Below are 13,766 nucleotides of genomic sequence, written 5' to 3' on the forward strand. Positions count from 1 at the left end.
TTTAATTGTAAAACATGTAATTTTGAGAATGTTTTACTTTTGCCTCATAAAAATAAGTTACATCATTCTGCTAAATATATCGAAATGCTTCTAAATATATAGCATTATGATTCCATCATCTAGTTTAAAAATATATGAACAAGCTGTTCTTTATCATTGGAAATTTAAATTCTTCTTTTGAGTCCTTGAACTCTTATTTCCATACCATGTCTCAGACTTTTATCCTAATGTAATACATTTTTATGCTTGTAAGTTTTTTCTTGATTGTGTTACCATGTTTCTGCTACTAAATATGTATGTCAACTTAAATTTTAATATTTAAAGTTCCTGTGACAATAAGATTCTCTGTTTTCAATTTGGTCCAGAGGAAATTTATCATCACAATTACTGGCAGTACACAATCACATGTATTACATTAAAAAAAAAAAATCTCCATTTTCACTTAATCCTATGTATTTCTTCAAGAAGGATACAGATGAGTATGTTGACCAGGCTGGTCTTGAATTCCTGAGGCCTCAAGTGATCTGCCTGCATTGGCTTCCCAAATTGCTGGGATTATAGGCTTGTTTGTTTTTTGTTTTGAGATGGAGTTTTGCTCTCGTTGCCCAGGGTGGAGTGCCATGGCATGATCTTGACTCACTGCAACCCCCGCCTCCTGGGTTCAAGGGATTCTCCTGCCTCAGCTTTCCAAGTAGCTGGGACTACAGGCATGCACCACCATGCTCAGCTAATTTTTGTATTTTTAGTAGAGATGGGGTTTTGTCATGTTGGTCAGACCGTTCTCGAACTCCTGCCTGCAAGTGATGTCCCATATATGTAGCATATACAGTAGCACGCGCATATATATATATATATATATATATATATATATATATAATTTTTTTTTTTTTTTTTTTTTTTTTGAGACGGAGTTTCGCTCTTGTTATCCAGGCTGGAGTGCAATGGCGCGATCTTGGCTCACCGCAACCTCCGCCTCCTGGGTTCAGGCAATTCTCCTGCCTCAGCCTCCTGAGTAGCTGGGATTACAGGCACGTGCCACCATGCCCAGCTAATGTTTTGTATTTTTAGTAGAGACGGGGTTTCACCTTGTTGACCAGGATGGTCTCGATCTCTTGACCTCGTGATCCACCCGCCTCGGCCTCCCAAAGTGCTGGGATTACAGGCTTGAGCCACCGTGCCCGGCCAGTAGCATATATTGTATATACTCACTTACTGTCTTAAAGCAATCTTGGCTTCCCATAGTGCTGGGATTACAGGCTTGAGCCACCATGCCTGGCCCGCTTTTATTTTTTCTTAGTGTGTCCTGTTATCTTCCTGTATCAGTAACATGAAGTGCTCTCATTTTTTTATTAGTGTGTACTATTTTACAATATTATAATGAATCTGTTGGTGGACATTTGCTGATTTTAAGCAGTGTCATAATAAACATTCTATTTATATTCACGTTTTTATACTTTTATGTCTCTGTGAACTAAAGACTAAATACCTAAAATGGATTGTTGAGTATTTCAGAATTTGATAGGCTGCCAAATTGTCTCATAAAAAGGTTGTTCCTGGCTGGGCACGGTCGCTCACTCCTGTAATCCCAGCACTTTGGGAGGCTGAGGTGGGTGGATCACCTGAGGTTAGGAGTTCGAGACCAGCCTGGCCAACGTGGTGAAACCTCATCTGGGGGTGGGTGGGGTGGGGGGTTGCTTCTATATACATTCCTCCAAATGATGAAATGAAATTACCCTTGTCAGCACTGATTATCAAATTTTAAACAGGTTTTATCACTCTGATAGCTGCTCTCATACCACTTGCAGGATATCAGTTTTTCTAATTTCCATTTTCTTGTAATATGCATTTTTTAATGAAGGAAGTTTTTTTAAAATATGCATTCTTTCATGAGCTAGGAAGAATAAATCTTACAAGCTTATTGTGTGAATGTGAAAGGGAATTTATTTATGCCAAATGTGGGATGGAGCATATTTATGGCATCTCTCTGGATAAGTAAAATGCAGTTTGTGAAGACTTAGCAGGGTATATGTTACATAGTGGGTATTTAATACAATTCTGTTGTCTTTCATTTCTTTTTTTTCTTTTTTCTTTTTTTTTTTTTTTTTTGAGACGGAGTTTCGCTCTTGTTACCCAGGCTGGAGTGCAATGGCGCGATCTCGGCTCACCGCAACCTCCGCCTCCTGGGTTCAGGCAATTCTCCTTCCTCAGCCTCCTGAGTAGCTGGGATTACAGGCACGCGCCACCATGCCCAGCTAATTTTTTGTATTTTTAGTAGAGACGGGGTTTCACCATGTTCATCAGTATGGTCTCAATCTTTTGACCTCGTGATCCACCCGCCTCGGCCTCCCAAAGTGCTGGGATTACAGGCTTGAGCCACCGCGCCCGGCCAGTCTTTCATTTCTTTGTTTCCTTCTTTTATTTAAATCATATTCTCTTTTTGGACTGCCTTGTTCTTTTAGGTGATTCTTTTTGTTGTTCCTCTGAAGTAACAGAATGAATGATCTTTTCAATGAGAAATTTGTGTGAAAGATTTCTTCCTTGTATTTATAAGGACCAAGGGGTTGGACAGCATGTTTGTGGTCTTCCAAAGGAAAATCTTGCATTTTGTATTTCAGTAGCGTTTATTGTAGATACTCACTTGTTGTCTTAGGAATAATAATCTCTGAATTCTTGGGTCAGCAAGGTGACTGCAGAGCTAGGCTGGTTTCTAACATTGTTAGATATAGTCAGAGACTTTCATAAAATGTTGTACATCCTCAAATTGATTTTTGTTGTCAATGCAATTTCAAATAAGATCCCATCAAGAATTTTGGCATAAATAAAAAGCTGATTTTAAAATTTATATAGAAAAGCAAAGAAATAAAACAAGGCCAGGTGCAGTGACTCATGCCTGTAATACCAACACTTTGGGATGCCAAGGTGGGAGGATTGCTTGAGGCCAGGAGTGTGACCAGTATGGGAAACACAGGGAGACCTTGTTTCTCCAGAAAATAATAATAATGAAAAATTAGGCAGGCATGGTAGCATGTACCTGTGGTCCCAGCTACTTGGGTGGCTAAGGCAAGAGGATCACCTGAGTCTGGGAGGTTGAGGCTGCAGTGAGCCATGATCGCACTACTGCACTCCAGCTTGAGTGACAGAATGACGGAATGAAACCCTGTCTCAAAAAGTAAAAAAGTAAAGGGAAAAAAAACATTTTTGGAAAAGACCCAAGTTGGAGGACTCATATTACCTTATTTAAGACTTCTGGCCAGACACGGTGGCTCACGCCTGTAATCCTAGCACTTTGGGAGGCTGAAGTGGGTAGATAACCTGAGGTCAAGAGTTCGAGACCAGCCTGGCCAACATGGTGAAACCTTGTCTCTACTAAAAATACAAAAAAGTTTAACTGGGCATGGTGGCATGTGCCTGTAGTCCCAGCTACTCAGGGAGGCTGTGGCAGGAGAATCAATCACTTGAACCCAGGAGGTGGAGGTTGCAGTGAGCCAAGATCGTGTCACTGCACTCAAGCCTGGGCAACAGAAGGAGACTCCCTTTCAAAAAAAAAAAAAAAAAAGGACTTACTATACAAATATAGTAATTAAGACAGGATGGTATTGGCAAAATGGATAGACTTACAAATTGATGGAACAGAATACTCCAGAAATAAACCCAAATGTAATATGGTCAGTTTATTTCTTTACAAAGGTAATTCAGTAGAATAGAGATGACTTGTGCTGGGCCTGGTGGCTCACTCTTGTAATCCCAGCACTTTGGGAGGCCTAGGTGGGCAGATCACAAGGTCAAGAGATCGAAACCATCCTGGCCAACATGATGAAACCTTGTCTCTACTAAAAATACAAAAATTAGCTGGGCGTGGTGGCAGGCGCCTATAATCCCAGCTACTCGGGAGGCTGAGACAGGAGAATCACTTGAACCTGGGAGGCAGAGGTTACAGTGAGCCGAGATTGTGCCACTGGACTCCAGCCTGGTGACAGAGCAAGACTGTCTCAAAAAAAAAAAAAAAAAAAAAAAAAAGAATACAGATGGCTTTTTCATCAAATGATTATGTAATAATTCGATGTCCATGTACAGGAATAGAAACTTAGACCTGCATAATTACACCATATGCAAAACAACTCCAAATGTATGTAAATATGAAAACTATTAGACTTCTAGCGGAAAACGTGGAAAAAACCGTGTGACGTACTTCATAAAAATTTAAAACTTTTGTTCTTTTTAAGACAGTTAAGTAAATGAAAAGACAGTTTAAGTTAAAAACAGGAAGAAAATTTTTACAAAATTTATCTGATAAAGGACTGATATTCAGAATATATAAAGAATTTTTAAAACTCAGTAAGAAAATAAAGAATTCAGTTTTAAAATAGTCAAAAAACTTTGATCATTCAAATCACCAAAGAAGACAAAGGAATGGCAGAGAAACACATGAAAAGAGGCTCAACATCCTTAGTCATTAGGGAATGAGATACAATTCCCTTAAAATTAAAAAAAAAAGAGTCCTGCTTCCAGAAGTGCTGCTGATTACCTCCATGCAGTTCTCATCTAGGAGCAATTATGATACCCTGGATTTCCTGTGTGGGAATTAATAGTTAATAAATGGCCTCAGCTGGACACAGTGGCACATGCCTGTAATCCCAGCACTTTGGGACGCTGAGGCAAGTGGATCATCTGAGGTCAGGAGTTTGAGACTAGCCTGGCCAACATGATGAAATCCTGTCTCTACTAAAAATACAAAAATTATCTGGGCCTGGTGGCAGGTGCCTGTAATCCCAGCTACTCAGGAGGCTGAGAAGGAGAATTGCTCGAACCCTGGAATGCCATTGCATTCCAGCCTGGGCTACAAGAGCAAAACTGCATCTCAAAAAATAAAATTAAATGCCTCATATTCTTGGAGCATTTGATTTGAATTGCTGATACTAAACCTATGGTGCTTCATGATGATTTTACTGAATTTAATAGTTTTCTTTGACAATGTACAGAATAAAAAAGATTTAGAATTGCTATTAGGAAGGGCTCTCCTGTGGAAGTGGTACTTAACAGAGCTTGGGTGCCCTAGGAATTAATAATTCTGATCTGTTCTGTTTCTGGGTTTTCTTTTATTAAATCTTTAAATTTTGAACAGTTTTAATTGCTTTAACCTAATGCTACAAAGAATGAGATAAACTCAATTAATATACAGTAGTTGGATCTGTTTTTCATTTTTCTGTCTGTCACAATGGGTAATTATTTGTCACTGTTGCAGATACTCCATCTTCTAAACCAACACTGCTAGCCAATGGTGGTCATGGAATAGAAGGGAGCGATGATACTACAGGTAAGTGATTGATTCTCAGGATTCCCCAAATATGTAGGTGATGCACTTACAGTGAATACCTTGATAATATCCTTTGAAGAGTGTTATTAATGGAAGCATATGAATTATTTCTGAGTGTTCTTGTTGGGTGTATTTACACCCAGGACATTGCTATGTAAAATCTCCAATAATGGAAGGTGAATAATGAGTTTCCTCTGATATTTTTTGAGTATTTGTTGGAGCTGTACCACACAAGAGCTGGATCAATCTTAAAATACTTTTATAGATACAGAATAATAATAACCAAAATATGTTACATGGGAGGCATTTGGCCACTACAGCTCTTTGAAGCAGCAGGTCTCTTCCCTGAATGCACATTGCATTTAGCTTTCCACAGTTCAATGTTAGAATGCCTATGAGCAACAAATTAGGAGTTCTTTATTTTGCCCCCAGTGTGTTTCCTTCATCTTTCCCTTAACTGTTGCTTTTGAAATTTACTTCTAACTAAACTCTTAGCTCTACTAGGGTTTTGATATTTTCAGTTAGCACTGAGTTTCTGTGGATTCCTGTCTCATAACCAGCAGCAACTCCCTACCCCAATGTCTTTGTAGTGAGCAAAATTCTCAAAGCAGTAGCAGGAGTCTCAGGAATATACTATATAAATATTTTCTTAATTAGCTAATGTGAGAGTTGTATATTTTATTTTCATAAATACCTGCATTTACTTTGCAGTTGTGACACTGCTGACCAAATGCATAGACTTACAATGATCAATCCCGTTGTTTCCACAAGTGTGCTCTTAACTGGGCTGTAACATTTGATTCACATTACTGCAGTGGAGGCAGTTACTAGATTTATCATGTTTCTGTATTTCTCTTACATGCATACCTCAGCTAGAAGCCCTTCTGTGAGCCACCACAGGATTTCTCTGTTTCTAAGGCTTCCAGAAAGCTTTCTGTTAGCAGTAGCAGCTATTCTAGGATTTACTTGTTATTCTTTCACCATAGCAAAGTTGTGTATATCTTTATACATCAGATTTTTTGATGACTAAGTTCCTTTTGTTGTGAATGTTTACTAAGTGACATTAACATCCTTATTAGCAACTTAATAAATTACTCTTTACTTTAGAAGCTAGAAACAACCAGAAGTGCCACTTTATCTTCTAGTTTTGTGAACTGAAGTTTGTATTTCTTTGATAATCTCAGTCAAATGTATGACTTCCTGTGTCTGCTTTGAAAGCAGTCATCTATGTGATGTGGTTTTTGAGAAAACATTTATGCAAATGTCCACGTGATTAAAGGAAAAGAAGTTTGAACATGAACTTTTAAAATAATGAGTATATTCGGCTTTCTTTAACCAAGAAATAGTTAACCGGGGTAAGGAAAGGCTGGAGGGGATTGATCTGATTAGCCAGTTGAAAAAGTGGATGCTGGCCAGGCGTGGTGGCTCATGCCTGTAATCCCAGCAATTTGGGAGGCTGAGGCAGGCGGATCACAAAGTCAGGAGATCGAGAACATCCTGGCCAACATGGTGAAACCCCATCTCTACTAAAAATACAAAAAAAAAAAATTAGCTGGGCGTGGTGGCGTGTGCCTGTAATCCCAGCGACTTGGGAGGCTGAAGCAGGAGAATTGCTTGAACCAAGGAGTCAGAGGTTGCAGGAAGCCGAGATTGTGTCACTGCACTCCAGCCTGGCGACAGAGCAAGACTGCATCTGAAAAAAAAAAGGTGGATGCCATTTTCATCCAGGAAGGAAACAACTACCAAAACTAGAGTAGATTTCTTCTCCAGTAGGAAGTCATGCCTAATCAGAAGAGACTCAAACTCTGTGTAGCAGGTGCTCACCACTGCCAGGTCTTAATAGCACAAAAAAAGAACAGGAAAAACTTATATCCTGGCCCTCACTATTTCAAGATTTCCTTGTGACAAAAAAGAACCTGGCTGTTTATGAACTGCTCAGTGGCATTGTGAGAGTAGGTCTTTCTGTTCTTGAATATCTCTCTGCCCTTAGGTAGCATAGAGTTTGCACACCTGGGTTGTTTGAGTTCTGAATTTAACCACTTAACTGTATTAAAATAGATACTTTACTGAAAATATGCATGTTTTATTGGGGGAGATAAAGTGGAGGGAAGGGGTGACAGTGCATGTTTTTGAAGCATGTTGTGACTTCATTCTAATTGGCCATCACTTCCTGGAGCAATGCCATTTTGAAAATTCCCGTTTCTATTTCCTTCAGAATGTTATCTATAGTCTCTAGAGCAGGCGTCCTCAAACTTTTTACACAGGGGGACAGTTCACTGTCCCTCAGACCGTTGGAGGGCCACCACATACTGTGCTCCTCTCACTGACCACCAATGAAAGAGGTGCCCCTTCCTGAAGTGCGGTGGGGGCCGGATAAATGGCCTCAGGGGGCCGCATGCGGCCCGTGTGCCGTAGTTTGGGGACGCCTGCTCTAGAGCAAACCAGCTTAATTAATAGCTTGGGTTTATGAGCATCTTGTGATATTGAACTTGCTGTTTACTAATGACCTGTGCTTTTCCGCCCTTTCCTTCCCCTTCCTACTTCTTCCTCCCTCTCTGTTTTTCTCCTCCTAGAAGCCTAGCGTGTCTCTCAACACTGGGGCTGCTGCAACACCAGACCAGTGATCTTTCCTAAGCACCGTTATACTTCTAAAACCTTCAGCATTTAGCAGAGCTTTGCTTTTCCTTCTGGACACGATGTAGAAGAAACTGAGGGTAGTTCCTCGGGGCCTATTTCTGCTGATGCCTGAGCAAACAACCTGCTTCCTCTTGTGCTCTGCAGGGCTTGATGGAGCCTCATTTCCCTTTGTGAACACAAAGTACAAAATGAATTCTTTTTAATTTTAGTAATTTTTACAAAGGTTATTTAATGTCTTTTAATTCTTGTTTTCTTTACAATTTTATTTTATCATTTGATTCATTCTCACATTTTTTTTTCTTTGAATATTTTTAGTTGACCTTTTTCCCTTTGGTTTTCAAATCTTCACCATGAATCAGGATAGCGTAACACCAAATGAGAACATGTGCTTTCATAAAGGGGTTGAGGCCACCAGTACTGCAGTGAATTTCCTTTTCCTCTCCCTCCTCTTTTCCTCTGTGAGCTTGCTTTTAGGGAAGGTTAATCTTACAGGTTACCTGTGTTTCTCTTAACCTTAACTTATCATCTGAATAATGATAGTTACTTTAAGTTTTCAAATTCAGAATAGTTGAGTAATCCTAGAATATTTTTTCAGATTAAATTATCTTTATTTACAAATTGGGCCAAAATTGTTTTTATTATGAAATTATGATCTATTTGTCTAGGCTTAGATTCTCCTAAAAATTTAACAACCCTATTGTGTGAGGAATTTTTTTTTTTTTTGAGATAGAGTCTTGCTCTGTCACCCATGCTGGAGTGCAGTGGCATGATCTTGGCTTACTGCAGCCTCAGACTCCTGGGTTCAAGTAATTCTGCCTCAGCCTCCTGAGTAGCTGGGACTACAGGTGCGTGCTGCCACGCCTGGCTAATTTTTGTATTTTTAGTAGAGCCGGGTTTTCACCATGTTAGCCAGGATAGTCTTTTTTTTTTTTTTTTTTTTTGAGACGGAGTTTCGCTCTTGTTACCCAGGCTGGAGTGCAATGGCATGATCTTGGCTCACTGCAACCTCTGCCTCCTGGGTTCAGGCAATTCTCCTGCCTCAGCCTCCTGAGTAGCTGGGATTACAGGCATGCGCCACGATGCCCAGCTAATTTTTTGTATTTTTAGTAGAGACGGGGTTTCACCATGTTGACCAGGATGGTTTCGATCTCTTTACCTCGTGATCCACCTGCCTCGGCCTCCCAAAGTGCTGGGATTACAGGCTTGAGCCGCCAGGATAGTCTTGATCTCCTGCCTGGTGATCTGCCCAAGTCGGCCTCGTAAAGTGCTGGAATTACAGGCGTGAGCCACCGCACCTGGCCCTTGTGTGAGGAATTTTATAACCAGTTACTTTCTGAACATGAACTATCAAAATAAGAATTAGGAAGTTAAAGAAAATGTAGGCTGGGCTCGATGCCTTACGCCTGTAATCCCAATACTTTGGGAGGCCAAGATGAGAGGATTGGTTGAACTCAGGAGTTCAATACCAGCCTGGGAAACATAATGAGATTGCTATACAAAAAATAAATAAATAAGAAAATGGAACTAAGTTATAATGTTCAGTGTTCTTGAATCCCTTATCATTAGAATATTGGGATGTTAATACAGATACAAAATAATTTTCTATACACAACAGAATGAAACTAAGTTGTAACATGTTTAAAACCCACAACCAATTTATTAATAGCAGGTTTCTAATGAAATTATTAAGGATTCAAACTTTATTTAGAACTTTGGAGGTATCTTTTTATGTAGCATGCCAGTGGAGATTGGTGGATCACACATCAAGACTTATGTGTAAAGTCCTGTCTGTGAACATTAACATTTTACATTCACACATTGTAAGGGTTGTTCCAGTGGGACTTTCTTATTCTCATTCCTCATTTTTTCAGATTAATTGCTTAAAAGATCTAGAACTATTTGAGATAAGTACTGTACAATGGTAAGCTTGTATTGGATTTATAGATATATAACATAAAACATGGACCATGTTTTGAAATCTTAGAGGAATTCTGGTTTAGGATCTGAAAAACTTTAAAGTTTTCTATCCTCTTACTGATGATGTAGGTTCTTATAACCCCCAAAGTACAGATTATTTCAACTTAAAATAAATAATTGGCACCATGTTCTGGGAAAGATTTTGAGATATATATTGTTTTTTGTTTTTGAGACAGGGTCTCACTCTGTTGCCTAGGCTGGAGTGCAGTGGCGCAATCTTGGCTCATTGCAACCTCTGCCTCTCAGGTTCAAGTGGTTCTCCTGCCACAGCCTCCCCAGTAACTGGGATTACAGGCATGTACCACCACACCGGCTATTTATATTTTTAGTAGAGACAGGGTTTTTACCACGTTGGCCAGGCTGGTCTTGAACTCCTGATCTCAAGTGATCCGCCCGCCTTGGCCACCCAAAGTGCTAGGATTACAGGTATGAGACACCATGTGTGGCCAGATACACATTGTTTTAGATCCCCTGATACAAAACTACTTTTGAGATGGTAAGATTAGAATATCATGAAAATTTAAACTGAATCCCTGCAGTGACTTCTGGAATTTAGGAAGCATTCTCTCTTCTACAGGGATCTGGTCGCAAGGGCTGGATTCTTTGACAAAAATTTCTTCTATGGATTCTGGACAGAAGACACTTGAGGGAGACATGTTTTAAAGGAGAGAGGTTATGCTTGTCTTCTTAGCAGTTGATAAAATATGACAACTCTCTTACCATTAGAGAACACACCATCAGATTAAACACAGCTCTTTCCCTTTTGTGTACAGTTATTTATTAATTTGATTTTTAGGTTTCTTTCACCAGGGAACTTTTCAAAACTGGTAGTACTGACTTTTAAAAATCATGTTTGACATCTTTCTATTGCTCGTAACCAGTCCCTGTAGCTGTCTAAGTGATGGGTATAGAAGCCTGGGTATGACTCTCTGTTGTGTACACTCATACTTCATGATTGACATTGATTTATTTTTTATGTCCATTTGGTTATGCTTATTTTTATTTGAAAACTTATTTTTTCAAATATGCTTTCTTTTTGAACTTAGAGAATTGTTGACATTTTCTACTAACAGCCAGCTAAAATTTGGTATATATTAGCTCTGTTTCACTTAGATGTTTCATTTTGAAAGGAAAAAATTTTGTGTTTCACATATAATTTTATACAGACGAGCCAGTCCCATAATGAAATGCTGTATTGCCATAATGGTCACATCCAGGTGGCCCAGTATCTCATTGGCAAGGCAGCCAGACTGGTCAGGGCTGCTTTGTTGAAATGTGATGATATTCCTATGCCTTCTTTCTCTTTCTCTTGTCTCTCTTTTCTTCCTTTTTTGGCCCATTGTTGAAGATTTAGAACCTTGTTTTTAAATAATATTTTTATAACATTCGTATACCTAAGTTTGTATTTTTTGTGACTTTAGACTTCAACAGTTTGTATATTGGGACTTCTAATGTGATTATTGTACTAAATAAATTCCACTAATAAACATCTTACATTAACATCTTATGGACTGGATTTGGTGGGGTCATAACTATTGAATTGTAATGTGACTAAGACACAAATTGGGTGAAGACTTGAGGCCCAAGTTCTAGGTCTAATATAGCTTCTAATCCCACCCAGATTAATTGTATGGACTTTTAAGTTTTTGTCAAGCATTTTCACTTATGAAACTCTATTATCCAGAATCATAGAAGTTCAGATAACTACTGATATTTATTGTCATTTGGTGAGAAAGTCACTTGACAGAAAGGCTTTAAGAAGTTATTCCGGCCGGGCGCGGTGGCTCAAGCCTGTAATCCCAGCACTTTGGGAGGACAAGGTGGGTGGATCACGAGGTCAAGAGATCGAGACCATCCTAGTCAACATGGTGAAACCCTGTCTCTACTAAAAGTACAAAAAATTAGCTGGGCATGGTGGCACGTGCCTGTAATCCCAGCTGCTCAGGAGGCTGAGGCAGGAGAATTGCCTGAACCCAGGAGACAGAGGTTGCGATGAGCCGAGATCACGCTATTGCACTCCAGCCTGGGTAACAAGAGCAAAACTCCGTTTCAAAAAAAAAAAAGAAAAGTTATTTCAAGGCTGGGTGCGGTGGCTCACACCTGTAATCCCAGCACTTTGGGAGGCCAAGTCAGGCAGATCACGAGGTCAAGAGATCGAGACTATCCTGGCCAACATGCTGAAATCCACTGTCTACTAAAAATACAAAAATTAGCTGGGCATGGTGGTGTGTACCTGTAGTCCCAACTACTCAGGAGGCTGAGGCAGGAAGAATCGCTTGAGCCTGGGAGGCAGAGGTTGCAGTGAGCTGAGATCGCACCACTGCACTCCACCCTGGCGACAGAGTGAGACTCTGTCTCAAAAAAAAAAAAAAAAAAAAAGACCAAGTTATTCCAAAAGGAAGTTTCCATGGTATATCAATTGTTAGATGCTTTCTAATACTACATTTATTACTTTTTAACACTACATTTAGTTTAATGCAGTTAAAATTTACATTCACAGTCTTCCTAAAGTGCCTCCTGGATTATCAAATAAAATTTGCTGGCCGGGCGCGGTGGCTCAAGCCTGTAATCCCAGCACTTTGGGAGGCCGAGGCGGGTGGATCACGAGGTCGAGAGATCGAGACCATCCTGGTCAACATGGTGAAACCCCGTCTCTACTAAAAACACAAAAAAATTAGCTGGGCATGGTGGCACATGCCTGTAATCCCAGCTACTCAGGAGGCTGAGGCAGGAGAATTGCCTGAGCCCAGGAGGCGGAGGTTGCGGTGAGCCGAGATCGCGCCATTGCACTCCAGCCTGGGTAACAAGAGTGAAACTCCGTCTCAAAAAAAAAAAAAAAAAAAAAAAAAAAAATTTGCTACATTCGGTAACATTTAATTTGGTAACTTTATTATTTGATAACCCGGTATGCAGTGTCAGGGAAGAATTCAACAAAATGCCCAGTTCCCTAGCCATTCTGGGTTAGTGTTTGTTTACAGTAGGGTTGCATATACAGTATGTTGAGTGAATTAAGACATTTAAAATATTTTATATCTAAGTAACATGCATATTATAAGGAACTTTTTATGCTTGGCAGACATTTTTATTAAGAACACTTAATGTATTTAGATTTCCTTTTATTAAAACAGCTCAATTATCTGTTCTCAGGTTTAAAGCACAGATTTTAAATACTATAAAGAATACTTGACCATTAACTTTCTCATAGGTACCCTAGGATTAAAACTTTGGTTATTGAAGCAATTCTTGGATTTTGTTATTGTACTCATCCCTGATGAGAGGTGAAACCTGGTTTCATTTGGATTCTTCCTCCTTATTCTTTTTTTTAATCAAAAGTTTATAATGTTAAAGATTCTTCCTCCTTATTGACTTAATAATATGGTGGGAGGCTAGAGGGTGTTCTGGGAAAAGACATAGGATTGGTTGGGCAGGAACAGAGTGTTAATTTCATTCCTAAATCATGTGTAATACTGGATTATCCTCAATTTTATATTGATGCCATTTCCATTACAGTGAAGGTTTAACAAGACTTAACTACAAATTATTTGTGGGATAAAGCTCTGTGCTACCATGGAGGTAAATTACTCTTACAGTGTTTGAGGCTAGACGCATTGTACTGCTTGCTATACAAATGGCAGTGTTACTGGTTGTTTTTATCGTAATCAGAGTTGGTAAATGGTTTATTATTGTGGTAACTGTTTACATGTGTAAAGTCATGCCAGCAGTGAAACAGTAAAACTACTTTTTTTAGAATGTCATGACACAGAAAATATCCTGTGTGCTTCATCACTATCTCATCTGATAGGATGCAAAGGATTTAGCATCAGAAAAATGCAAAAGC

General features: G+C 39.4%; 1 protein-coding gene across 30 annotated transcripts in view; it reads left to right on the plus strand.

The window, feature by feature from the left end:
- MAP4 (microtubule associated protein 4) overlaps positions 1 to 13,766 on the plus strand; it is a 228,385-nt gene that overhangs the window by 100,125 nt on the left and 114,494 nt on the right. For 28 of the 30 annotated variants that reach the window (XM_039477523.2, XM_010337027.3, XM_039477527.2 and 25 more), the window contains one exon: positions 5,243 to 5,314. In XM_039477523.2, the coding sequence (XP_039333457.1) occupies positions 5,243 to 5,314 (72 nt within the window). Of the gene's footprint in view, positions 1 to 5,242; positions 5,315 to 7,887; positions 10,454 to 13,766 lie in introns of those variants that run through there. The other 2 variants (XM_039477553.2, XM_074403942.1) reach the window with 2 other exon arrangements.

Source organism: Saimiri boliviensis, chromosome 8, assembly GCF_048565385.1.
Source record: "Saimiri boliviensis isolate mSaiBol1 chromosome 8, mSaiBol1.pri, whole genome shotgun sequence".
Classification (NCBI taxonomy): Eukaryota; Metazoa; Chordata; class Mammalia; order Primates; family Cebidae; genus Saimiri; species Saimiri boliviensis.